Genomic DNA, 25,379 nt, shown 5'->3' with positions numbered 1-25,379 from the left:
CGACGGACAAACCGAGAGAACCAATCAGACTCTCGAGCAATATCTTCGGTGCATGTTACACCAATCCGAGTTAAATTGGAAAGACATCCTTTGGATCGCAGAATATGCATACAACAATTCAGTGCATTCTGGAACTGGACAAACTCCTTTTTATACTTTGTATGGTCACCATCCTCGGACCTCTGACCTAGATCCACCTCTGACCCTGGAAATGCCCGCAGTAAATCATCTGCATTCCACAATAACCCGAGCCTTCAAAGAAGCTGCAACTCATTTACAGCAAGCCAAGAAAAAGTATAAAGAAAATGCTGATTTGCACCGAAGTAAAACTCCTCCTTACCAAGTAGGAGACCAGGTATGGATAGCAACGAAACATTTACCCCTCAAGGGCCCGCGAACCTTCAATCCCAGATTCATAGGACCTTATCCCATCAAGGCTATAATCAATCCTGTGGCCTTTAAACTGGATTTACCGTCTAACATGCGTATTCATCCAGTTTTTCAAACATCACTTTTGAAGCCAGTACAACCAGGGACCCGACTGTCCAAGCCTCCAGACCCAGTTCAAATTGAAGGGGAATTAGAATTCGAAGTTAAAGACATTTTAGACTCCAAGGTGTTAAAGTCAAAACTCTTCTATCTTGTTGACTGGAAGGGATATGGACCTCAGGAGAGATCGTGGGAGCCTAGTAACCATGTTCACGCACCTCGATTAATACAAAGGTTCCACCGGAGATTTCCGAACAAGCCAAAACCCCCGGAGGGAACAACCTTGGGAGGGGCCTTGAGGGGGGGTACTGTCATGATGCCTACCTCCAAGGAGCCAGGTCCGACCCAGCAACCCCAGAGGCAGGCATCATTCCCCCCCAGGGAAGTGCCAGCGGGCCCAAGCTGGGGCCCTTTGGACACAGTCCTGGCGCCTTAGGTGCCAGGCTCATGTTGGACCCCTGTCCTGGCGCCTTAGGCGCCAGGCTCATAAAGCTAGACATGTGTTCAAGTGTTTTAATGTGCACTTACCTGATGCAGACCATGCTGCTACATCCAGGCCCTCTTGAGGCCTGAATGGAACTACTTTACCTGTGGGACTACTTTCCACCTGGGTGTGGTCGGGGAAGGATACATACCTGATCGGTGGAAGGATACATGCCTGGAACTTCTTCCAAAGCTATTTAAACCATGCCCGATCAGCAACTCACGCTTCGCGTTGTTCTGCTCCTCGCAGTTGGACGCTCACTGTGTCAGCTCTTGCATCTGGACTTCAGCCACGGCTGTCAGCATCCTGGGTCGCCTGCAAAGGGAGATAAGAGAGAATTGGAGAGAAAGAAGACCTTACCTGCTAAAGCTGCATCACGGGGACATCACACTGATGATCCTGAAAGGGAAGACATCATTTTAAATGCATTTCGCTTCGATCGCTGCAGCGCTGCATTTCACCCACCTTTCCTGGGCTCCTCCATCTTCAGCAGCGATCATCGGATCCGCACCCACTTCCCAGAGCCTAGAGAGAAAAGACAAGAAAACAAGGTGAGAGAAGGAAGGGAAATAGGAAAAGCTCAGTTTCCTTCTAAGACTTACCTGTTGGGTCATTCCCATTTCATTTCGGGTCCTGCCGCTTCCTGGCATTCCGGACCCCGGCCCCAATGGGGAAAAAAGACAAAGACATTGAATGAGCGAATGCAAAGACATTACCTGAACGCTCATCCAGAACTTACACTTCAGGTCGGCGCCATATCTCCGGCATTCCGAACCCCGGCCCCTAAGGGGAAAAAGACATAAGCATTAGCGCTTGCTGCAATAAGACAATGAACATTATTATTAAGCTTGAACTTTTGAACTTGCAACAGAACTCTTACAGCGTCTCACCTGAATAGTCAAGCTTATTTTGAACTCCCATCAAACCTCAATCCAGTGAAGTAACTGGGTTTCAACGCGCCCCTGCATCAGAAGCAGGATGGAGAACTCATCCTTCCAGACCCTAAGGTGAGACTTCACGGGGAATCGTGGAAGGGTATCGAGGAGGGTTGGGAGGCTTGAGCATTATTTCGTCAGTAGGTAATACTCCCTTTTCAGGCACAGGGGAATATTCCTGCGAGCCAGAAAAGCCACAGTAGAGGGGTCCTTCCTGTCCATCATCAGAGTCCTGCGCTTCACCACTGAAGAAGCATCAGCACTCGAAGCCAGACCTGCGCCTCCGTGGGAATCAGGTAAGCGTGACACACGATATGATTTCCCGTTCGACAAACCCTCCTTTTGGCCTATGTCAAGCGCTAAGACTACTTCTGATCACTTTACGAACAACTCCACGTCTCAACGTCCATACACCCTGAATCGCTGTCGGAAATATCTATCGCCATCAGATCAGCCATCAGAACATACTCATTGGAGTTCTTGTCTGGGGCATGTACATTGTCCTATTTTACCTATCGCTTGTGCGCAACATCCCCCTAGCATCGAACATATACTAGGTAGACACTGTATACAGCAACAAAGAAATAACAGAATTCCCAAAATGATCATTAAGACCGAAAGCACCTTCCAACCCCAAGATCGCAAGAAGTCCCAGAACCAAACGCTAAGATTCCAGTTTCCCTCGGGAACATGCACTTCTGAACTAAGGACGTGCAGATTCTGTATTGCCTTGAAGATAGTTGGGGAGGAATCTGGCACGAAAACCCAGCAAGCAGACCCCACTAATTTACACATTCCACCACGTTCAGCCAGAATGACACCTAATACCATCCGATTCTGAAGTGCTACTAATCTTATTGCTTTCTGTTCTAATGTCATATTATAGAGTATGTTCGTGGTCCGGTTGATGGTTCTCTCCAATACTCTTGCTAGTCTCCTGATGTCTTCGGAGTTCGCTATTTGTCCCCAAAATGGCACAAAGGATTTCGCTACATCTCCCATAACCTGTGCTGGAGTGTCACCATTCTCGTCTTGCCGTGGATGAGCCTTTGAAACCTCTATAGTACTGGCTATGAATACCCCGGGTAACAGGATCCCTAAACAACAAGTTCCCTGCCAATCCCTGGGTAACCATGGAAATGCTACATTATCGCAAACAAAGTAGACAGGTTCGCCTACATAAAAAGGTCTGTCTTCCCCAGTCAAATTTGCAACGTTGGCGCAACCTCTAAAATCTCCCATTTACTGAGTGCCATTCCTCTGTATGCAGAAAGAAACTGAATCGGGGCTATGGTTAACAGTGTAAGAAGGAGGCATGGCATCCTTATTGCCTATAGGAGCCATCTTGAAAGAAATCAAAGATTGAAAAGACCGGCACAGTCTGTCAGAAGGCCTAATAGAAGCAACATTAAGCCTGCTCCTATTCACGAAAAGTGAGCATCCCAGGGGTGTAAGAACGCGTTTCTCAAAACTATTCAAATTAGTACGTCAAAGTTCCTCGAGTTGCTATTATTCCATCAGCCAAAGAACAGTGCTATAAGAGAGGCATAACAAGCAGTTGTGAAAGGTAAAGGATGAATATACCAACCTAGCCCCTTATCCCCATGTTGCAGTAAATGCGAACATACCCAACAGTTGGACTTATTAAAGATGGCATGTGTGGCATTCATGAGGAGTAAAAATGTATTATTGTGGTATCTCTGCCTATGCTGAGAATCTCTAGGAGTAGAAGCAGTGGGTACATGTTCAGTCGGTAACAAGGTTTCAAGTGGATGTACTTCTTCTAAGTACCAAAAGCTAAAAACAATTACTATTATAAAACCAATTGACATTATAAAAAAACAGCAGTACGTTTTTGGGGCCCAAACAATTTGTCCATTTTCACAGCCGGTCACACAATCATTTATCAGTCCTGTACGAGCAGTAGCGGTTGAGGTCATTGCAGTCTTCAAACAGAAAAACCCCTGTGTTTTTAGCTGGCGACCTCCTGGCCGAGCGACTTCTTAGTTCTTCCACAACCCTAGCCAACAGAATCCCCTTTTTCGAACAATTACTTGGGCCAAAAGCAAGCCCCTGATGATTTTTCTTCCTTCTTCGAATGCACAGCCGAACCGTGCCGTAAATCTATTTCCTTCGACGCAAATTGTACCTCGTTGTCCCTGGTACTGATTGATCTGAGAACAACGTGTTGTCACTTCCCGTTGGAAGCGACGTATCAAGAGCAAGTGAAGATGCAAGGTCCGGAACAACAGTTTCCGGTAGTAAAACCTTTGGACAGTGTGGAGGTGAAATGGCTGTTTCCCCGTTCCTCACAGACTCAGGGAGAATCTCTGATGCACTCTCGTTGCCGTTTACTGCTTCGGGATCGCTGGTTGCAATATTGGTGAGGGGTTCTGTTTCTTCTGTATCGTATGGCACCGGGTGTGGAATCCTCTTGACAGTTTTTCCTGCCTGCGTCCCGCACCGCAGTTTGTGTGACCAGCAGGACCTGGAAAGGGCCCCGCCACCGAGGTGCAAGGCAAGAAGATCGCTCAAAAGCCTTTATCAACACCCAGTCACCGGGCCGAATGCTATGTCCTGGGCCCTCGTATCGTACAGGTAAAGCCTCTCGCACCTGGTGATAAATCAAATACAAGTTTTTAGTCAACTGGCTGCAGTATTCTGAAAGAAGTACATTTTCAACATTTCTCAAAGACCGACATTTTGGAAGGTTCCAGATATTAGCAGGTCTCTCCATTACCACCTCAAATGGAGAGAGCCCAGTCTTAGTTTGAGGGGTTGTACGCATGGCTAGCAACACGATTGGTAAGGCGTCTGGCCATTTTAGTTTGGTGCCAGCACACGTCTTAGCGAGTTTGTTCTTGATGATGCCGTTGTGTCTTTCTACTAATCCAGCACTCTAAGCATGTCTGGCCGAATGGATCCCTTTGTCGATCTGTAGTGCCGCACATATCTGCAGAATTACAGCAGCGACAAAATGTGGATCATTGTCCAACCAGATGACTCTTGGTAGCCCGAACCTAGGAAAATATTCTTTTAACATAGTTTTTGCAGTAGTCATGGCTGTAGCGTCTTTAACAGGAAAAGCCTCAACCCATTTTCTAAAAGCACAGATAACTTAACACATATTTCAAGTTATTACACCGTTGCGTGTCAATAAAATGGGACAGAAGGTGGACCACAACCTCCCTTGGGAGTTGATGTTCCCTTTCCCACATTGTGCTGTAAACAGATCATGTAGTCCTGGATGTATCGCTCAGCTATTTTAGAGATTTTGTCATTTGCCCAAACTTTCTCCAACATTTTTGTAATCTTGCGGGCACATATATGTGTATGGCCATGACGACCATCATCATTATGTATGCGTCATGAAGTAACCATTTCCCTTCAATTATGTCCACCCAACACCCATCATCATCGAGTTTCCCCAAGCCTTCAGCTCATTTCTTGGACTCTTCTAATGTGGCCTCGGCTTAGATATCTCTCACAGAGTCAACACCCTCATCCACTGCATAGGCATTTGTGGTCTTCCTTGAAGTGTATTTATCTGCAGAGAGATCGGTGGCAGTCTGTTTAGCTATCTGATCAGCGAAAGCATTCCCTTTTCCTATGTCATCTACAATCTTTTGATGTGCTGCACATTTTATGACAGCTAACTGAGTAGGGAATGCACGCGCTGAGAGCAGTTGTACTATTAGGGAGACATGCTGTATCTTTGTACCATGTGAAGTTAAGAACCCTCTTTCTGACCAAAGTCTCCCAAAGTTGTGGACCACCCCAAAGGCATACTGGCTATCAGTGTATATGTTCACTGTAAGCCCTTCGGACAATTCACAAGCTCGGGTCAATGCTATAATCTCTGCGGCCTGCACAGAGTTATGCGTGATTCTCTTGGTTTCCACGACCGTGCTTAATGTGGTGATTGCATAAGCAGCTGTGGATGTACCAACCAGAAGTTTGAAGCAGGAGCCATCACAGAACAGCTCCGCTTGTGGATTGCTCAAAGGAATGTCTTTTAGATCAATTCTACCCTTTGTCTCTTGTTCGGTAGTATACAGGTAATCATGTGACTCTTTGTCACTGCAAGCAGTACCTTGCGGAAAAGGTAAGAGTTCAGCTGGATTGAGAACACCACACCTCTTAATTTGTATGTGTGGAGCAAACAAGATCAATTCATATCTCAATAGTGCAGAAGTGAGGTGTTGCGTTTGAGTTCTGTTCAGCAGGACATCCACAGAGTGAGGCAACATCAGGGTTAGATCATGGCCTAGGACCATTCCCTCACTCTGTTTTACAGACGCAGCAGCAGCAGCGACAGCTCGCAAACATCTTGGCAAAGCACATGCTACAGGATCAAGGGCGGAAGAAAAGTAACCGCATGGCCTATTCTTCCCTCCATGTTCCTGCGTTAATACAGCCAAAGCACATCCATCACATTCATGCACAAACACCACAAAGGCCTTTTCATAGTTTGCTGTGCCCAAAACCGGTGCCAAGCACAATGCAGTCTTGAGCAGATCAAATTCTTGCTGGTGCTCCATGTTCCACAGCAATGGCGAAGAAATGCCCTTCTTCGTCAGAGCCAACATCGGCTTAATCACTAGTGAGAAACTGGGGATCCACTGCCTACAGTAAGAAGCCATACCTATCAAGGCTCTAACTTCCTTCTGTGTATTTGGGACAGACATGCCAGTAATGAGTTTTATCCGTTCAGGTGTCAATCTTCTTCCCTCCTTTGACAGGAGATAGCCTAAATAGGCGACCTCCTGACAACAATATTGAAACCTTTTAAGCAAAGCTTTGTGGCCATGTTTAGCCAGGTGTATAAATAATAATAACGCAGTGCCCTCCTTACAAGCGCTCTCTGAGTCGGCAGCTAAAAGCAAGTAATCAACATATTGAAGCAGGGTACAAGTAGAGGGCAATTCAAGGGTATCAAGCTGTTCTTTCAAATCCCTACTATAGATGCTAGGACTTTCCATGTAACCTTGCGGTGCACGGGTAAAGGTGAACGAGCATCCCCCTAAAGTGAACGCGAACAGGTATCTACTGTCCTTGTGTATAGGAATGCTAAAGAAAGCATTTTTCAGATCCACAACACTAAAGTAAGTAGATGAAGCCGGGATCATAGTCAATATTGTCGTCACATCAGGCACAATTGGAAATTGTGGAGCGACAATCTTATTTATTTATTTAATATTTATATTGCACCGGTAGCTCGCGAGCCTCGGGGCGCAGAAACAAGGACACGAGAACGGACGGAACAGATAGTGATTAGACAGAGCAGATGGGACAGTCACATAGAATTAAGCTAACTGAGGTATATGCCGTGATGGCCGTTTATTTGAAGATATGGGTTTTTACCTGTTTGCGAAAACGCGAGTAGTTTCCAGTCTAAGGTGGTCTGGTAGGTTGTTCCAAAGGTTGGCTGCAAGGGTTGGAAAGGCTCTACCTAAGCCACTTTTGAGTTTGTGAGGTGACGTAGCAATTTTAACAAGTTGGGATGATCTCAGTGTTGTATTAGGAACGTATGGTTTGATCCTAGTTTTTAAGTAGGTTGGTGCCTTTCCGTAGATGCATCTGTGAACGATGGTTAAGGTTTTGAAATGCACCCTATCTTCGATTTTCAGCCAATGAAGCTCCCTTCTGGAGTTGCTGATATGTTCTGTTTTAGTTTTGAGCTTGACAATTCTTACCGCGTTGTTCTGTACAATTTGGTAGCTTTGTAGGCATTGCTTGGAGGCACCCAGGACTAGAGCGTTGCCATAGTCAAGGCGCGATAAGATGGTGGCTCTTGCTATGGTCGCACAATTTTCTTCGGATATGAAAGGTCTGATGGCTTTTATTAGACGGAGGTGGTAGGAAACGTTTTTTTTGATGAACTGTACTTGGGCGTCCACACACAACGATGCTTCTAGCAGCATACCTAGGGTTTTAACCATGCTTAGGACCGGAATGGGGGTATCTTTAATGTGGAAGGATGTGTAGGATGAGGGTAGCTTAGCACGAGCAGAGGATGAGCCGAAAATCATGAGTTCTGTTTTTTTTTCCATTTAGACACATCCAATTGGAGTCCATCCATTGCTCCACGTGGTTGTATATCGTGGTAAGTTGCTCGCTATCTTTCTGATAATTGCCACTTAGTTCGAATACAAGCTGCGTGTCGTCAGCATAGTTAGTGAAATAGGTGTTTATGTGGTCTAGAACAAGGCATAGGTACTTTAAGTAAAGATTGAACAGTAGGGGTGACATACTGGCCCCTTGGGGAACTCCACAGAGGATTTCTTTTTCGAGGGAGAACTTGTCCCCCCAGTGCACTCTGGATATTCTGTTTTTTAGAAAGGACATTATCCATCTGATGGCTTCATCAGAGCAGTTGGTGGTCTTTTTTAGCGCATTCTGGAGTAGGTTATGGTCGAGGAGATCAAATGCGGCGCTGAGGTGGAGTAGAACGAGGAGGCCTGTCTTACCCTTGTCAATAATACCGAGCATTTTGGTCTTCAGATCTAACATGGCCATCTCGGTACTGTGTGCGGGGCGAAAACCAGACTGCTGTGGGTGGAGTGAATCAGATTCCTCTACGTGTGCCTGGAGCTGCATGGTGGCGATCTTATCCATGATTTTGAGGAAGAAGTTGCAGTTTGTTATGGGTCTGAGATTATTCGGATCGCGTTGGTCGAGATTGGTTTTTTTTACCAGAGGGGTTACTGTGACTTTTTTGATGGCATTAGGGACTTCCTGGTCTCTAAAAGAGGCATTAATGATCTTTGTCAGGATGGGGGTGAAAATGTCTATGTTGTCCAATATTATCTTAGGTGGAATGATATTCTCTGCACAGGTCGTGGGTTTCATGGTCGCCAGTACTTTGATCATTTCGCTGTTGTTGATCTCTGTGAACTTGAAAGTTCCAATACCTGCTGTTGCAGTCTCAGCTGGCAGAGTAACTGTCGTTTTTTTGTTGGTCAGGGAATTTATGATGGCGTCCCTGGCTTTTGAAATTTTGTTGAAGAAGGCGATCTGGGTGGCATCGCATTCTTCTTGAGAGGGTAGGAAAGGAGGGGTAATGGCTTTGGGTTTTTCTATGGATTTAAGGATATTGAATAGTTTGCTGGTGGAATTGGTGGCTGTAGAAATCTGTTTGTTATAGAAGTTTTTTTTGGCCTCGGTTATCATATGTTTATATTTTATTTCGCTTTCCTTCCAGCGGGCTTTATTGGCTGATGAAGGATTTTTTAGCCATACATTTTCTCTGTTTCGTTTGTCCTTTTTTTGTTCTGCAGGTTCTTTGGAGAACCATTGTGGTTTTTTTTGGGTGGGTCTAGTTGATTTAGTTTGAAGGGGGGCAATTTGGTCCGTGAGTTTCTCGAGGTGACTAAGTAGATTTGCTAACGTTGTTTCGCACGTTGATAGCATGTTGTTTCGCACGTTGATAGCACGTAGATCAATTATGAAATGAAAAGGAATTGCATTATTGCCTTTTTTGTACACAGGCAAAATCGGACTATTGCACAAACTACCTGCAATCTCCTCAATCACCCTTCGATGCACAAAATCGGAGACGATGCATTTCAAAGCTTGCTCACCCTCAACTGATATCTTATATTGTGGAATACGTGGCAGCTTTACTCCATGTTTCAAGACTATTTTAACAATCTCGATCTGTAAAACTCCGACATCATTGTCATCAATTGCCCATAAACACTCCGGAACATCACTAAATTCCGGCGGCAAAGGTCTAGTCAAGAATTGGGAGACAGAAGGTTGCTGTGGTGAAATCGACAAACGCACTCCGTCAGAAGAGCAATGAATTACCGCATTTAATTCCTTCAACAGATTCAACCGCAGCAAATTCTCTCCACAATTCGAAGTCAAAAGGATCGAACAGTGGTCCGTAAAGGGACCCAAAGAAATAGGTACCGGCGAAGAAACCAGACAGACAACTGGTGTGCCAGAAAACCCTACAGAAACATTAGTTTGCCCTGACAGTGGAATGTTTGGAACCCGAGAATGATCAATGGAACACTTCTGTGCCCCTGTATCTATCAAGAATAGATGTTTCCTATTTCCCACTATCATTTCAACATAGGGACTTTTCTGATTAACCGGAATAGGCGTCGGTTCCAAACCCTGCTTCGGGCAATCCTAACGAAACAGAATATCGTCAAAAGGAAGGTCTTCAGAAAGGTAAGCGGCAGAAGGATGATCGAATGTGTTTCTGGTATCCATACTCGGAGCCCGATTATCCTGTGAAAAAGGATGCTGTGGATCCTGTGCAAACTGACCTCGACCAGGGCCCCCTAAACCCGGGCGACCTCTGGATCGTCTACCCATATTTCCAAATGTGTTATTTGACCTCTGTCGAAGGACCAGGCATTGTGCACGCCAATGACCCTCTTGCCTTGTGTAATATACTGACCTCTAATTTGCGAACTACCCCCTCTAGGGCCTCTAACAATTTGCTGTAATAATACTTTTGTCTTCAAATCACCTTTTCTCTTTTTGACTCTTTCCTTTTCGTTATTGGCACGATTCTCATAGTACTGAGCCATATGCAATACTTCTGATTGAGACTTTGCTTGCCAAGCGCTCTCAGAAGACATAATTTGCGACTGGATGTCAGGCAACAATCCACACACAAATTTGTCTACGAATAATCTTTTCCCAGACTCTGTGCCCAAGTCTTGTCCACTGAAATCCGAGAATACCTGTGTGAAACGATTAAAGAACTCGGTAGTACCCTCAGACTTCCCTTGGACACAGGCCGTAAGCTTGTCCCAAATAATTTTCTTTTCGGTAATTATAGTTTTCAATTTCGCAACGATTCTGTCAGGCAAAGTTAGTATCACCTGAGGCGGTCTTTCGTCAGCTGGACTTTCTCCATTGAGTCTTATTATGTTAGCCCATGTATCTCCTAACCATGCAATATCATCTATAGTCCTAACCTGTTTCCACAAATCTACAGGCAGGAGTACAGGAAATAACAGATCAATATCACCTAAGGTGAATACTGAGGACTGCAAGACAGACTATTTCTTTATAGAACCCCGTCGATTTTTCCTAATGTCGGGAATAGACTGTCTAATGGTGTTCACTTCCTGTCTTGAGAACGGGACGTGAACAAACTGCGACACATAATGCGCAGGAATATCCACAGCAGCTGCACCCGTTACAGTATTAGCCGCAATCTCGACCTTTGGGAAAAATGTCGGAGGAACCTCTCTCATAGGCAACTGAGAAGTAGGCAACTCCGAACGCTTACTAAGCAACAGAGCCAAATCGAGCGCTAAAGCAGCCGAAGAAGTGTCAAGTGAAAAGGTTCTCTTATAAATACTCAATAACTCCGTGAGACAACAAATCTTTCTTTTTACACACTCATCCTGCAGGTACTCTACCATTACCTGTATCACTTTCCTCTGCATTTCTGGTGTATACCAACTATACGTGTCATATACTTCAACTGGAGTTATCAACGTGTCTGAGATCCATCTAATCGCGTCTTTCGTGCAAATTTGTGTTTCCTCATATCGATTTGCGACAAGGAAGGAACCGCTTCTGTACATACATTCTATCCTCATCTTCATCCTCATTCTGTAACCTTTCCAACTCCTTTCTATACTCAAATATCCTCTCAACATGCTCTTGTACTTTCTCCACAGTGTCTCTAGAAAGCGCTAAAGTGTTCAGATCCCTCAACCCTTGTGGGAGATCTGTATTGTTTAATCTGTCCCACATTACGCATAAGTGAATCCCTAATCCCTCAATAAAAAAGGTTTTCTCAGGAAAATTGTCCATATTAGAAAGTGTGGCAAAAACATTAGCTCGAGCATCTCTCTCCATACAATGTTTAGCCCACGCAATCAAGTCAGGTTTCTTCACTGGAGGTATAGTATTGCGAGTGACAACCCTTGATCCCGCTCCCTGATCTACTACAAGCGGTGCAGGACCACTTGGAAAAGGAAGAGCAGGCAAATTCAACGGAGGTACTATTACTGCTGCAATAGGAAAAGGTGGAGGAGCAGGTGGAGGAGCAGCAAAAAAATGAGGATCGACGACTGGAGGAAGAGGAACAGTAGGAGGAGCAGGAACAGCAGGCGGAGCAGGAATAACAGCAGGAAGAGGAAAAGCAGCAGGAAGAGGAACATACGGTGGTGGCGCAGTAGCACCAGGCCTTCTTTCATTTAACAATTTATTGATAAGTTTGTTGGAAACATAAAGTCCTTAGAAGGATAGATTTTCTGAATGCCAAGTGAGAAAGCCCTATCCATATTTATAGCCGACTCAGACTGTTTATCTTGGTCATGTAACAATGCCTTTTCAGTGTTCGTCTTATGACGGCGTGCATGTTTCTCCCTACTCTTAAACTGCTGTAAAGCTTCTTTTTTCCAATTCTGTAAGACATCAAATGCTGCAGGTCTAGCCTTTTTCCTTAATAAAACGGATTCTAAATATTCAATACGAGGGATTTCAAAGCTACCATTGATTGGCCACTGAAGTTCAGAAGCATGTATGGTTTGTCTGTGGCAAATATCATTAAACACTATACTACCAATGCCATGCTTACAGTACATACTACAAGCCGGCGACCCCTCCTGTGGTGCCGGACAGCTAAATTCCAAAGATTGTCTATCGCTGCAGAATAACGCCCTGAAGCAGGTAGACAATTTCCCAGGCATATCAGAATACTGGTGTTACCTGGTCAATAATTGTATTTGCAGATACAATGCGCCAAAACAAATTATCAGGATGCTTAAGAATTGGGTCACGACTCGCCTGATCAATCCTAAGGAGGTCCGATCGGATTACAAAGTTCCTTTCTAACTAATTTTACCTCGTGTTTGGTGATTTCGCCAAATCTGCCCGCCTCGATAAGTGGACCCTTGTCAAGATGCCGACTCGGACCGCGAGCTCACCGTCCAGGGATCGGGCCGTGCAGCGCTGTTGAGGTGTCGCACCTCTTTCAGAAAGGGGCCCCCTTTTCTTTGCTACACCGTCCGATCCCGGTCCGATAGCTTGCGTCAACCTTCAACGAGCTGGCATCAATCTTGAGGGTCCCTATTCGGGTACCATCTGTGAAATCAAAAAAGAAGATATCAAGGCTGAGTACCCCAAAAGGAAATACACCAAACGCGGGTTACAAAGAAAGATACAAAGATCTTTATTCTATACTGAACAGTTTCAAAGGACAAAGCAACAGATAGCTATCGGCCCTCAGTACAACACAGCGAACTCCAGCCCTGTTCGGTGTGCTCAGTGAGTGGCACTGTACATTAGAATAGTCGCACCTTTTATACAGTCCAGAACATGATGTTCAACCCACCTACAAGTTAATACAAGTTAATACATCACGGATCTAGGGTTTGTGCGAGTTCATGCATCTGTACATTTAGGGTTTACCATTAATACATTCACCAACAAGTCACAATGGCAATAGTATGTCTTTGGATTTCTTGTTAAACCTTCTCGAACCTCTTTATACAATGCAGTCAAACAAATGTTCATACTTCAGTATTTGAATACATTGTGTTTAACATGTGCTCGCGGATTAGCTTTGTTGGCACAGGTAATCCTCTACACACAGGTCAGTGAAGAACAGTTTCAAAGGACAAAGCAACAGATAGCTATCGGCCCTCAGTACAACACAGCGAACTCCAGCCCTGTTCGGTGTGCTCAGTGAGTGGCACTGTACGTTAGAATAGTCGCACCTTTTATACAGTCCAGAACATGATGTTCAACCCACCTACAAGTTAATACAAGTTAATACATCACGGATCTAGGGTTTGTGCGAGTTCATGCATCTATACATTTAGGGTTTACCATTAATACATTCACCAACAAGTCACAATGGCAATAGTATGTCTTTGGATTTCTTGTTAAACCTTCTCGAACCTCTTTATACAATGCAGTCAAACAAATGTTCATACTTCAGTATTTGAATACATTGTGTTTAACATGTGCTCGCGGATTAGCTTTGTTGGCACAGGTAATCCTCTACACACAGGTCAGTGAAGGACAGGGTCTCAGTTCATGACCCTAACATGAGACCTGCAGGCAAGATACACATTAGCTTGTACTCAGAGGTCAAGACGGCCATGTTACATTCGGAATGACACTGTCCATCATCTTAGAACACAGGGTGACTTTAGAGAGAGAGTCTAAAATGGCAGATAGACCTAAAATGGCGGCTTACTCAGATCTAAGGTCAAGACCTTGCAATGCGGATTTTCTTCGTAAGCGGCTTGGCGTAGGCCAAAATACATATATTCATACAGTATAGGAGGCACAATATGATTTCCCGTTCGACATCTTTTTCTTTCCTACCGCTTCTCTTCCTCCTTTGCATGCTCTCTCATTTCCACTTACTGCTCCTCCACCACTTCTTATTCCTCTTCTGTTCCTCCTCTGGTTGTTCTTTTCTGTTCTCCCCTTTACCTCTCATCCACTTCCCTTCTTCCGCCTTTCTTCCTCTTAACCGTTTGCTGGAAAAGTTCATTTACTTTCCAAATGTCTATAGAAAATGCCAGGATCCGTCAGGATTTTTAACCCCTCCCTCCAAGGACAATCAGGGATGACCAATGGCTCGGTCACCTCTCAATGACCCCAAAAGATAACTTTTCTATTTCCTCTTGCGTCATTTGTTGGCAAGCTCCTTATAGTTGATATGATCTGAGGGGAATACATTTCCCAGGGGGTTTGAGAATATAGTGGAGGAAACCCTGGACCAGACCTGGTGATTCAGAGACATCTGAAACGTGCCCCAGGATGCTATGTCAGTCAATTTGCAGGTCCCACGTCAACAGGTATCAATGTGAACCTCTGGTTTGCAGAAGGGGTCTGTCACGACTATGCCACTGGAACACCAATTGGCACCTATTGGGGACTACATGGGATTCATTCATCACCATAATCTTACCCGGACAATAGCTATTCACATTTGTGTCTTTACCTTTGTTTGCAAGCCTCTGGTGGTACTTTATTTTATTTCATAAACTACATAATCCACAATGCACCTAGTGGCAGTTCTCATTACCTGGCTATTACTATGCAGCAGCCTTCCAACTACAATCCCCAGAGAACAATGCTGCTTTCACTTTCCCAGATCCAGAGAGGGAGGAGGAAGATTACCTTTAGGTGTAGTGCTCCAGGTACTGCTAATGAGCCAGCCTTAGCACAGGGTGGGTCAGTATTTAGGCAGCTGCCTGCAGGATCACAGGGATCTTATATTGAAGTTTGCTGCCAGACCCTTGTGCTTTGAACCCTGGATTTCTGCTCTGTCCTGTTTCAAGGACCTGCTCCTTTTTCAGTGCTCCCTGCACTCTAGTCCTTCTACTCTGCCTGCACTGCACTCACCTACCTTCTGCCCTGCACCCCTGTGCTTCCTGCCCTTTAGCCCATGCTTGTAGTTCTCTGTTCGCTGTCTGAAGCCCCTTGCTCGCTACCATCAATTCCCTTGTTCCTGCCCGCAGTTCTTGTTCTGTGCCCATAGACTGTTACCTGGCTTTTGCTTAATAAATTACAGCCCTGAGTTTCCTTTCTATGTTTCTGCAGTCCTTCCCTTTTTATTCAAGTCCAGAGTTCCAGTTCCTTGTATTTCTTGTTAAAAGTCTGCAGTTCAGTCCTTGTTATCCTACTCCAGAGTTTCAGTCCAGAGTTGTTGGTCTACAGTTCAGTCCGCTGTTCCATGATGACAGTCTTTGGTTTACAGTCTGCAGTTCCAGTCTCCTGTACCCTTGCACTTAAATTCTTGTCTTCTTGCTTCTGGTCTTTCTTTCCTTTTTCTGTCTTGAACCTTGCTTCCATTCCTGTTCTTTCGCCGGATATTTCTGTTATGGTTTTTGTCCTGACTTACGCTTGCGTAATTCCTTTTAACATAGTTTGGGTACAGGGTTTCTCAGCAGGCAATCTCTGCCCCTTTCTTTTGTCGTGTTTCAGTTGTGTCCCTTGTGCCATATATTTAACAGTGTGCTGGTCCCGATTTCAGTTCATGCTGGACCCGTACAAGCTCCAGTCTTGCAAGTATTGTTTCCGTGTTTTTACCTTAGGGTCCAGAAACAGACACCCACTTCTGCTTCTGTGTATAGTCACTTTGGGTGATGATGATGTTTTTAAAGATGCAAGATGTTTCACTTTTTTGTGATATAAAAGATTTTTGAATAAAAAAGAAAATACATAGCGTGTATTGTTTCTTAACCGCCATTACAGAGTAATAAGAAAAGGTCCGTCTGTGTAATGTGGCCCTGTAATAGTATGCAGCTCAGAAGGCTAGATTTTCCACTGAGCCTGTGAGAAACTCTTCCCCCATTCTGCATACACCCAGAGTGGAAACCTAATGTGTTTGTGCTAATTTTACTCTCTGCCACCTCCTGTTTACTGCCTTTGTTGCCTGTCTGTAGTTATTGCCCATCCTTTCTCATCTATAGGACTCCTGTCTCTTGTGCACTTTCCTCCCCTCCGCTCTGGAGGCACGTCCCTGCCCTCAAGTCTCTGACAGGATCTTATCCTCCTCGGAGTGAGCAAGAGTCATAATGGTGGGACATATATTTTGCTACGATGACGCAAGTTGAGGTGATGCCACCTTTCATTCTGCTAGTGGTCCAACTGCTAAACCACATATTACTTAGATTCCCAATGACTTCTTTGATGACACATGGTCCCTGCCACTGGAGCCGCAGTTTGTTAGTTGTGGGCAACAAAACCACCTGGAAATTCCTCAGTCTGGCTGGTTGACTGAATATATGCTTTTGCTTTTCCTGGGCTTGTTGGAGATGTTGGCTCACAAATTCCACACTGGGGACATTCACTTTAGGGCCTAGTGTACAAATTGAGCCGTGTTCACAGAAAAACCTCCTACTGTTCTCAGCCCTCTTTGAGCATACCCATGACATCTTTCGGTTGCACACAAGCTCAAATAGCGTGAAACCTGTTGATGTTTGGGGTGTCTTCAATAACCCAGAGGAGTCCCAAGGAAATTAACTCATGTCATTTTTTTCTACCTTTGTCTACCAATATCCTGATGTACTGTGTCTGTCCCTGATTGAATTGTACAGTCAAGGATCCAGTTTGGGGCCAGTAGATTGAAGTATGTAGGGTTCTAATAACTAACAGGTCCTTAATCTTATTTATATAATTTTTTTACATAACATAGAACATTGATTGGCTAGGATCTATTGCGAAAAGCTCAACTGAATGTTGCAGGGTAACAGATGTTTTATGATATGATGGAAAGCATTAAAACGTTAAAGCGAGGGGTAAAGCTTCCACGTAACAAGTGGCATAAAATACCATCAACAGGATATTCTGTTTCCTGCACTTGTGGCTTTAGAAGCACTTCTATAGCTACTGGCCAACAAATACAGCACTGAACTCACCCAGATTGCATTCACAGTGCATTCACAGTGCCAGGCATAGGTATACAGGGTCCAGCATGCTTCGTTAATTGTCTGTAAAGTAGCTTGGTTCAGACATCGCCCTCTGGGCTGCAGGTCACCTTAGTAACACATGGACCTACTAGAAAATTTTGTTACCAGGCAGGTTGTCACTGATCAGCCAGGGTCTGTCTTACTGGGTTTTAGCCAGCAGAAGGATCTGGTGTTTTCATCTCAACAGCACTCGAGACTGAAGCACTTTCTAGCTGGATGGCCTTTCCCAAAACCCAGAACCCTGTTCGCTTCTGCTCCTTTAAACATGACTTTGAACTCTAGATTGTCTAATAATGAGAGTGATTGACATGAATGCAGAATAACAAGTACATGCAACAATGGTAACATAGAAATGTCTTTTTAAAGTAGAGAATAGTGTCCTAATCATCGTTATGCCTTGCAGTATACATGCCAGAGGGTCAGATCCTAGAAGATGCCCTTTTAGTGGGCTTTAATCCATTCAAACACTACCTTGGTGCGACATTCAAGAGTTGGGAGGTAACAATAAAATTGTCCACATTAGGAAAATTTTGATCACCCGTCCCCATTTCTGGGTTTGGTAAAATACTGCTGGTATTAATTTGTACGAATGTCTGCAAACAAATCTGCCAATTAAAATTCCACATTAGAGCCAACTTTAATTTAAACATTACAGTGAGAGAAAAAAAAAGTTTTCACAAAAGGCCATAGTAAGAGGTAAGCAAGTGGGCATCTCTCATGCCCCCTGCCCACCACCCTACCTATGCAATCCATAAGAGGGTCAGATTTGACCAGTTTGGGCATAGAAACAGAAATGAATAGTAGTGGCATGAGTCGCTACTGTAGCTGTACACATTATCCATTTCCACCTTCGTATTGAAGGAGCAAATGGCCGATAGAAATTTAAAAAAGAATACTTGTTTCGGTTACCACTGGTGGAGGGGAATTCCAGAAATACCATCTTCATCAAAAATAAACTCTGAAGTATGCAGATTTTCTGAAACACCACCAGAAGAGGTGGTATATTCCTCAGGCATTATATTACAAAAAGACTGAAAGTTCATCAACATATTTTGTGGGGGGGGTGGGAAAGGGCAGATAAGTGGTTGGGGGGGTCGGGTATAGTTAAAAATAGGTGCAGGAGGATTACTACTAGTCAATGTATGCCCTCATTTTTACTGTAAATGTTTTATATGCATGCTGTGCGCTCTCTCTCCCCCAGCCAAGCCAGTGAATGCTCCTTTGCTCTTCCCTGTCTCCATTGGCTAACTGATCCTCACCACTGCTTTGAGGACTGGCAAGCATGCCTCTCTGTATGCAGGTTTGTTTGTACACAGTGCTGAAGAAATGATGTCCTCAAGGCAGTTACTATACCCTCTTAGTTATCCTCATTCTCTTAGTATCTGTGTCTCGGATCAATGCCAAAGCAAACCTCTTTGACTCTGGTGGAGGGGACTCCATTTGCCACTTGCACATTTATTGTCCTTCAAGGAAGGCTTTCCCATAGGGGAGGATCTCAAGGTTACTTAATTGTTGGGGTGGAAAAGGATGGGTGTTTCCTAGCCTCCCAACCCCCAATAACACCTGCAGTGATTTCATCCCTCAGCAGGTGGCTTCAACTGGCCCCCAGTCCTCTGGTCGTTCTCCATGGCTACACTACATGCAACTTTGTCATGCTGCCCAAATGTGACTTTACAACATCGCACAACGTCCTTGTGACAAGGGGTTCACTAAGAAGGTTGCACCAGTGGCATCAAAGACAATCAAATTGTACAGTCGTCAAAGGAGATCAAACATTCAGTAGACTCCATAAAATAACCCAAATAAAATCATAATAATTAGCATTACATTTAAATAAAAATGAAAATATTGCAAAATCATGTTTATTCTGGCTCCAACTTCCCATAGTTGGGTTTATTTGGTATCACACATTCCTATTGTGTCAAAAGCCATTAGTAGGATATTTTCCCATACACATTATCTTTTATTCCCTAGGCCCAGATATAAAAAAGAAATATATGATAAAATATGATTAAAACTCAAATTCCCAGATGTTATCTGAGCCCCATCCTACAACAGATTTCTCTAGCTCAAAGTTTCATATAGAATATGATATATTTTGACAGCGTGTAATGCACCAGAATGTTTTAAAGCATCATTTATATTTTTATGTACAAAAACGAAAAGAACATTAATGAAGAAAATTAGAAATTAAAAAATTGTCATACGTTCCTTTGTGCAAACCTACGTATTTAGTTTGATAAATGGAAATGTGCACAGCAAGAAGGTAAGGTATTGGAGTAAAAGAAGAACACATGTATGCACCAATGGCACAATACAAATGCAAAGCATATCATTAGATTTTGTAAAAGTTTGATATCGTGCTCACACATTTCATCATGATCTCTAACATTTTATATTTTACTGGATAACAAACAGGTTCTTAATCTCAAATAAAACAGACCATTGGCTAAAATAAACAAAAAAATAAATATATCTGTACTCGATACCAACAATTAGACCCGTCACTATTATTTTGGCCTCAAAATACCCCTGACACCTGGTAAATACAGCCAGGTGAGATGCTGCTTATCGCTTTGCCATTATGCATCTCCTTGTCACTCATCAGGACCTGCATGCTCTCTCTTCAATATATAGAGGTGTTTTGGGCTAAAATAGGTTCATATGCATTCAGGCACACATCATTGCCAGAACGTTGGTGAGCCAACTTCAAACAAATCGCCTGGGAGGCAAGCAGGTGTAAGAGCTGCAATTTGAGCCTCCCGATCAATGTTCAGATTATTAATTTTGTCTGCCCAATTATTAATTATATTTTTTGTACAATATAAAAAGTTGTTTGTTTTTTAGTATGCATCAATCATTTCCCATGAGACGAGTGGACATTAAAATATATAAGAGTTTAAATACCATACATTACAATTTAAAATGTGACACAAAGATTTGGGCAGGGCATCAGTAAGGGGACTTGGCCGAGGCCTCAACTGCAATCCTGTGCATAATTTGATCCCTCTAAGGTGACCAATACTCATAGGGGAACAGGTAAACTCAGGCACTACAGTCACACCATCAGTTAAAGGGACACCACCTTTCAAAATGTGGCCCCCACTAGATTATCACTGCCCTGTCCCCTTTATAGGTTTGCCACCATAATTGATACTTAATATGGGGTATGTGCTTGTAATTTCTAAGATGTTAATGTCTATTTGCTCTTGTACACTAACTTGACCAATTTCTTGCTTGATGCAAATTCAGTCTTTACACTCACCCCCCTGCTCTTTCGCGCCCCCTGGCAGAGTAAGTGTATCCATATAGGGCTCTTTTACCTCTCTCGCAGAGTAACTCGAAGGGCAATTTGCACTTGGGTTCCATTTGAAATGGCCTCCCTAGGAGGTGTTTGTAAATTCATTCAAATTAAACCCAACCCCCTCCCTCATAGCATACCATCGCTGCAAAAATATAATGATGACAGTAGAACCTTTGAAGCTATTCACAGAGGCAAGTAAAGAAGTCACTTAGCTTGCACTTGTCCTTCCAATGTAAGGAAGGCTAAAGTGCATCTAATTTGCCTGACACTACCACAGCATAGTATGAATGGTCTTGAATACCAAAAAAAATCAAAAGATCCTGGGACAGTAAATTGGCGAGATATGAAATATGGGTTCCATTTCCGTGAAGAGATACATATTAAGTACAACTCCTATACAGTAGGTACTTAAACACTGAGATGGGGATTTGGGAGGGGCATTGGCAGTCCATGGGAACTGGCTGAGCACGTAAAATAGGCCTAAAACAGTATATTTACTTAATAAAATAAATGTACTGTCTCGGAAGGATAGCTCAGGGGCAACATGCTCGCCTTGGAAGCAAGAGGACACAAAGTACGCTTATGTTCGATCCCCGGATCCGAGCTTTAGAAACCTCTGGGTATTAAGTGTGTCATAAATAACCTATCATATCAATACCTAATCCGATCCCCAGAAGGCAACCAATGTTTTTCGAGGAACTGGTGACCTCAGGCACTACAGTCATGCCAGATGTCGAAATGGGGATTTATATACAGACCTCTAGGTGTCCAAAGCTAATTTCATTTGATTTACCTGCACTAAAAAAGACCAAGCAGGAGCACTACAATATGTGTTTCTGGGCAGTAGGTCCAGAAAAGAATGGGATTAAGTTTTGAGGTAATGCAAGTCTGTGTCTACTGGCTTCTGTAGTGTAACTCTCTTGATTTCTGTTCTGTCTTTACTATATTGCAGTGAAAGTTAAATGCTCGTTTCAGGAGTATAAACACTGGCCATGTATGTAACAGCAGATTACCCCAATAGCTATGGAAGACAGCAGCATCTTCCATGATCACTGTCATCTTCAAGAGTCAGTGCTGAGATTGTGCTCCCAACTCCAAGCACAGATACATAGAAAAAGAAAACATACACCTCAAGCTACCTCCATCACACCAGATGGTTATGTGGTGCTAGCATTACATGCCAATTAGATTGGAATGGATTCCCTCAAGCTGCTTCAAGCAAACAGTGTGTTTCAATTAAGCTGAGATCATAAATTTTATTTAAAAAAAAAACGGTAGAGGCTTGAACGCTACTGTCAAGGCTGATCCTTTTTTCAAAGTCGAATGTCTGATACTGTATACTACCAAGGCTATATCAAATCCGTGATTGCATTTATAAAAGGTTTAGTTCTTAGTTCTAATGTCATATTAAACAACAGGTCTTCAGAAAATACTCAATTGTACTACGAAATACCTCCGTAATTGCCTCTTTCACCAGTTTTCTATAATGTGCATGTAAAACTCCTTTATGACCTCCTCCTCTTTAACATAGACCTTTTTCCAATGTTATGCTGACGACACCCAGCTTAATTTTAAACTCTCCAGTGATAGCATTAACATTTGATGGACACAAACTGGTTGAGACTAAATACAAAAAGTTAGGAACACATTCTTTTACTATTGACAATGTAGTGGGCTATATTCCTGATACAATAAAAGCCTTGGGGGTCTTTTTGACCCCTCCAAATGAATTTGACAGCAAAGATCAACCCTGTTGTCCATTCTACAACAGATTATCGTCCCCTCTTCAGTCCTATCACAAGAGCATCAGTCCTATTGCTTGAGTTTTGGCGAATGCTAAAGTAGCCTATTGCAAATCTTTACTGGTTGGCTCTCCTAAAACGCTCATCAATAAACTCCATACTGGGCAAAACCCGAGCAGCATGCATGGTCTACAATGCTCCACAATTTATTCAAACCCCCTCCCCCCCAATTTCTTTGGGAACTGACCTGCTTACCGGTTTCAGAGCAGATTCTGTTTGAGTACAATGTTCTTGTTTACAAAATTTAGCATTTTCAAATCGAAGTTCTGCCATTATTCGTTATCAACCTAAACTTTAATTTTAGATCACTTAATCCACTTGTACTTCCTCTGAGATCAATCTTTGATCTCCACATGCTTGGTTGTTATTAGAACCTCAATTTAATATATCTTTCTTCTGTAGCCGGCTACCTTTTCTAGTTCGAAATTCCCTTGTTCTGGAATTGCCTCCCATCTACTCTTCACTTTAATTATTACCTCCTCCCATTCACAAAGCATTTTAAAATGTTGTACTCCATCATTTTTTAATATTCAACGCTTTCCCATCATTTACTTCTAAGAGATACCATCTCCAGTTTTTTTTTGCTCGCCATTGCTCTAATTGGCAAGAGTCTCTAGGCTACAGAAAAGAAATTAACATACTATAACATTAAGATTCGCCAACTTAACTGATGTACCAAATCAGACAGTGCTATTCCATCCCCAAACAAGATAATTGAGCTTACACAGTGATTTACTGTATTGTGGTTACGATGTAAAATGCTATTTTCTATAACTTAGGCAAAGCACAGCTATTATTTTAAATAATATTCTAGACCTATACTTATTTTTTTTATAGCACATATTACAAAGTATTCTAAATATGCCTTTTGGCAGCTGGACGACCAGCCCCAGAAGTGCCAGATATAGTCTGCATAAATCAGTTATTAACGAATTTCGGCCCCCCAGATAACCAATGCTCTTTGCTCATTGTTCTCCTCTTTGCCATTTGTTGTTTAAAAATGTCCCTTTTCGTTGCAGCTCAATTGTTTTATAGGCAGGGACTTAAGAGCAGTGCATTGGTCTGACCAACGCAGCTTGTAGGGCTTGGAAGTTTGCCATAGCAATACATTGGTGCAACACATGTTCAACAGTACCCTTGTAAACAAGCAACCACTTGGCAGGTAATCACTTTGTTTTCAAGCAATGACAACTTAAAACATAGAGCACTGGCCAAGAGCTTTGAATGCATCGCATATGGCTTCCCTGCAATTGACCCCTTATTGTACATCATTTGTTTCATTTTGTACTCTGATTTTTTTTTTTGTTTCAAAGAATAGCACAGATTGCAGTCAGTGTGTTCAATCTGAGTCCATTTTAGGTCATACCAGTTTACTTAAAAACAAAAAAATAAGAAAAAGAAGATCAGTGGTGGAGAGAGACATACCCAGTTCACAAGGCCAACCCCTATGTTTCCAGAGCTCTTGTTCATTTTTCTGTACTACCAATCCTCTGTGTATGAAGATGGTACAAAAGTGTATAAACTTAAATGCAGTAAAGTACATTATTTTGTGCCATGCGCTATCTTGAGGGTGAGTCTACAAACACAGATACAGGACACTAGTAGGAGGGAACATGACATGTTGAGTATGTTTAAAACTCTGCACAGGCAGCGTGGTACTCAAGTGGCACACTGTAGAGAGATGGATCAACAATGGGGAAAAAAAATCTAGGACGGTGGCTTGTTGAGATTCATAGTATCTCGTGTCAGGCAATATTACAAATGTCATTGACAACTGTATATGATTAACTGTTTCAGCTGCTTCTTGGGTCACCTGCCAATACCTGGCCTGAGAGTTGAGCTGCCTCTCCAACAGGGGACAGATCCATGGGCGCAAGACACTCTGTGTTTGCAACATAATTATTGTTATCTGTCATTTCTGGATGTTCACACTCCTGGTTAACAGCTTCGAGATCTGGGTCTGTTTTTAGAGCCTCAGAATTACTTTCTAGCCTGTTTAGAGATTCTTTAATTTCTTTGGGCTCGCAATCCTGATTTTCAGTTTCATCTTGTATTGTGCTGTTGCTTTGTGTAGCAACTTCACAGTTTGTTTGAGTTCTTGGTGAGTCATTAATAGCATTTTCCTTGTTTTCTCTTTGTGTTGATGTCCCCAGATGACAAGGCGTCTTGGCTGTGGGGCTATATTTGGGTGTACACTTTGACCTTTTGTTCACAAATATCTGGTTCTTGGGTGCAGACGGAGAGCATGGCTTTGGGAGAGGCTTGCATTCCTCAAGCTCTGTTTTGCTTGGAGGTCCCCAGACGAAGTGCTCAGGTGGGTGGTAATGACGGCCAGCAAACCTAAGGAGTTTTCTCCTCTCTCTTCGATCTCTAATTGTGTACACAAAATATTCCAAAGCACTTTGCTTAATGTTGGGAATTGTGTTTTCCACAAGTGCCTCGTGTAGGAATATTTTGACAAGAGGCGATTTGAAGCTCTCGTATCCAAGTTCACCAAGACTTTTCAAGATGCGTGTGATTCTCAAATAGTTGTGCTGCGATCTACAAAGGGAGACAAAATGTCATAATATAACTAATACATACAAATATAAATGTTAATATTCTATTACTTCTGTACAGGTCTACGGCAAAGCGAGCTCACTGTCCATTTGAAAATCTATCAGTTGCAAAGAATATAAAACAATTTAACCAATGAAAATTCAGTATATGAAATGTACACCTTTTGTGCACAGAGGAAATTATACAAACACAAGCCGACTCTGAAGTCATCACTGTGAACAGCATTTTACCCTCATTTGTTTTTTAGAATGCCAAACAAGGGCAACATATTTTAATCAATTTTGGTCCATCAGATTTCTATACAATAAACATCATGTAGGAAAACTATTGCTGCCACAAACAAGGAAGGTACTCACCTGAGTAGTAAATCTTGTACTCGGATGGCCTTGC

General features: G+C 43.1%; 1 protein-coding gene across 1 annotated transcript in view; it reads right to left on the bottom strand.

Moving 5' to 3' along the window:
* Nucleotides 1-19,164: 19,164 nt before the first annotated feature.
* OGFRL1 (opioid growth factor receptor like 1) overlaps nt 19,165-25,379 on the bottom strand; it is a 307,750-nt gene continuing 301,535 nt past the window's right edge. The window contains exon 7 of the mRNA XM_069606222.1: nt 19,165-24,971. Within this exon, the coding sequence (XP_069462323.1) occupies nt 24,224-24,971 (748 nt within the window). The 3' untranslated portion in view covers nt 19,165-24,223. The remainder of the gene's footprint in view (nt 24,972-25,379) is intronic.

The sequence above is a fragment of the Ambystoma mexicanum genome, chromosome 4p, assembly GCF_040938575.1.
Source record: "Ambystoma mexicanum isolate Mex_15411 chromosome 4p, UKY_AmexF1_1, whole genome shotgun sequence".
Lineage (NCBI taxonomy): Eukaryota > Metazoa > Chordata > Amphibia > Caudata > Ambystomatidae > Ambystoma > Ambystoma mexicanum.
This window is presented reverse-complemented; position numbering and strand designations above follow the sequence as displayed.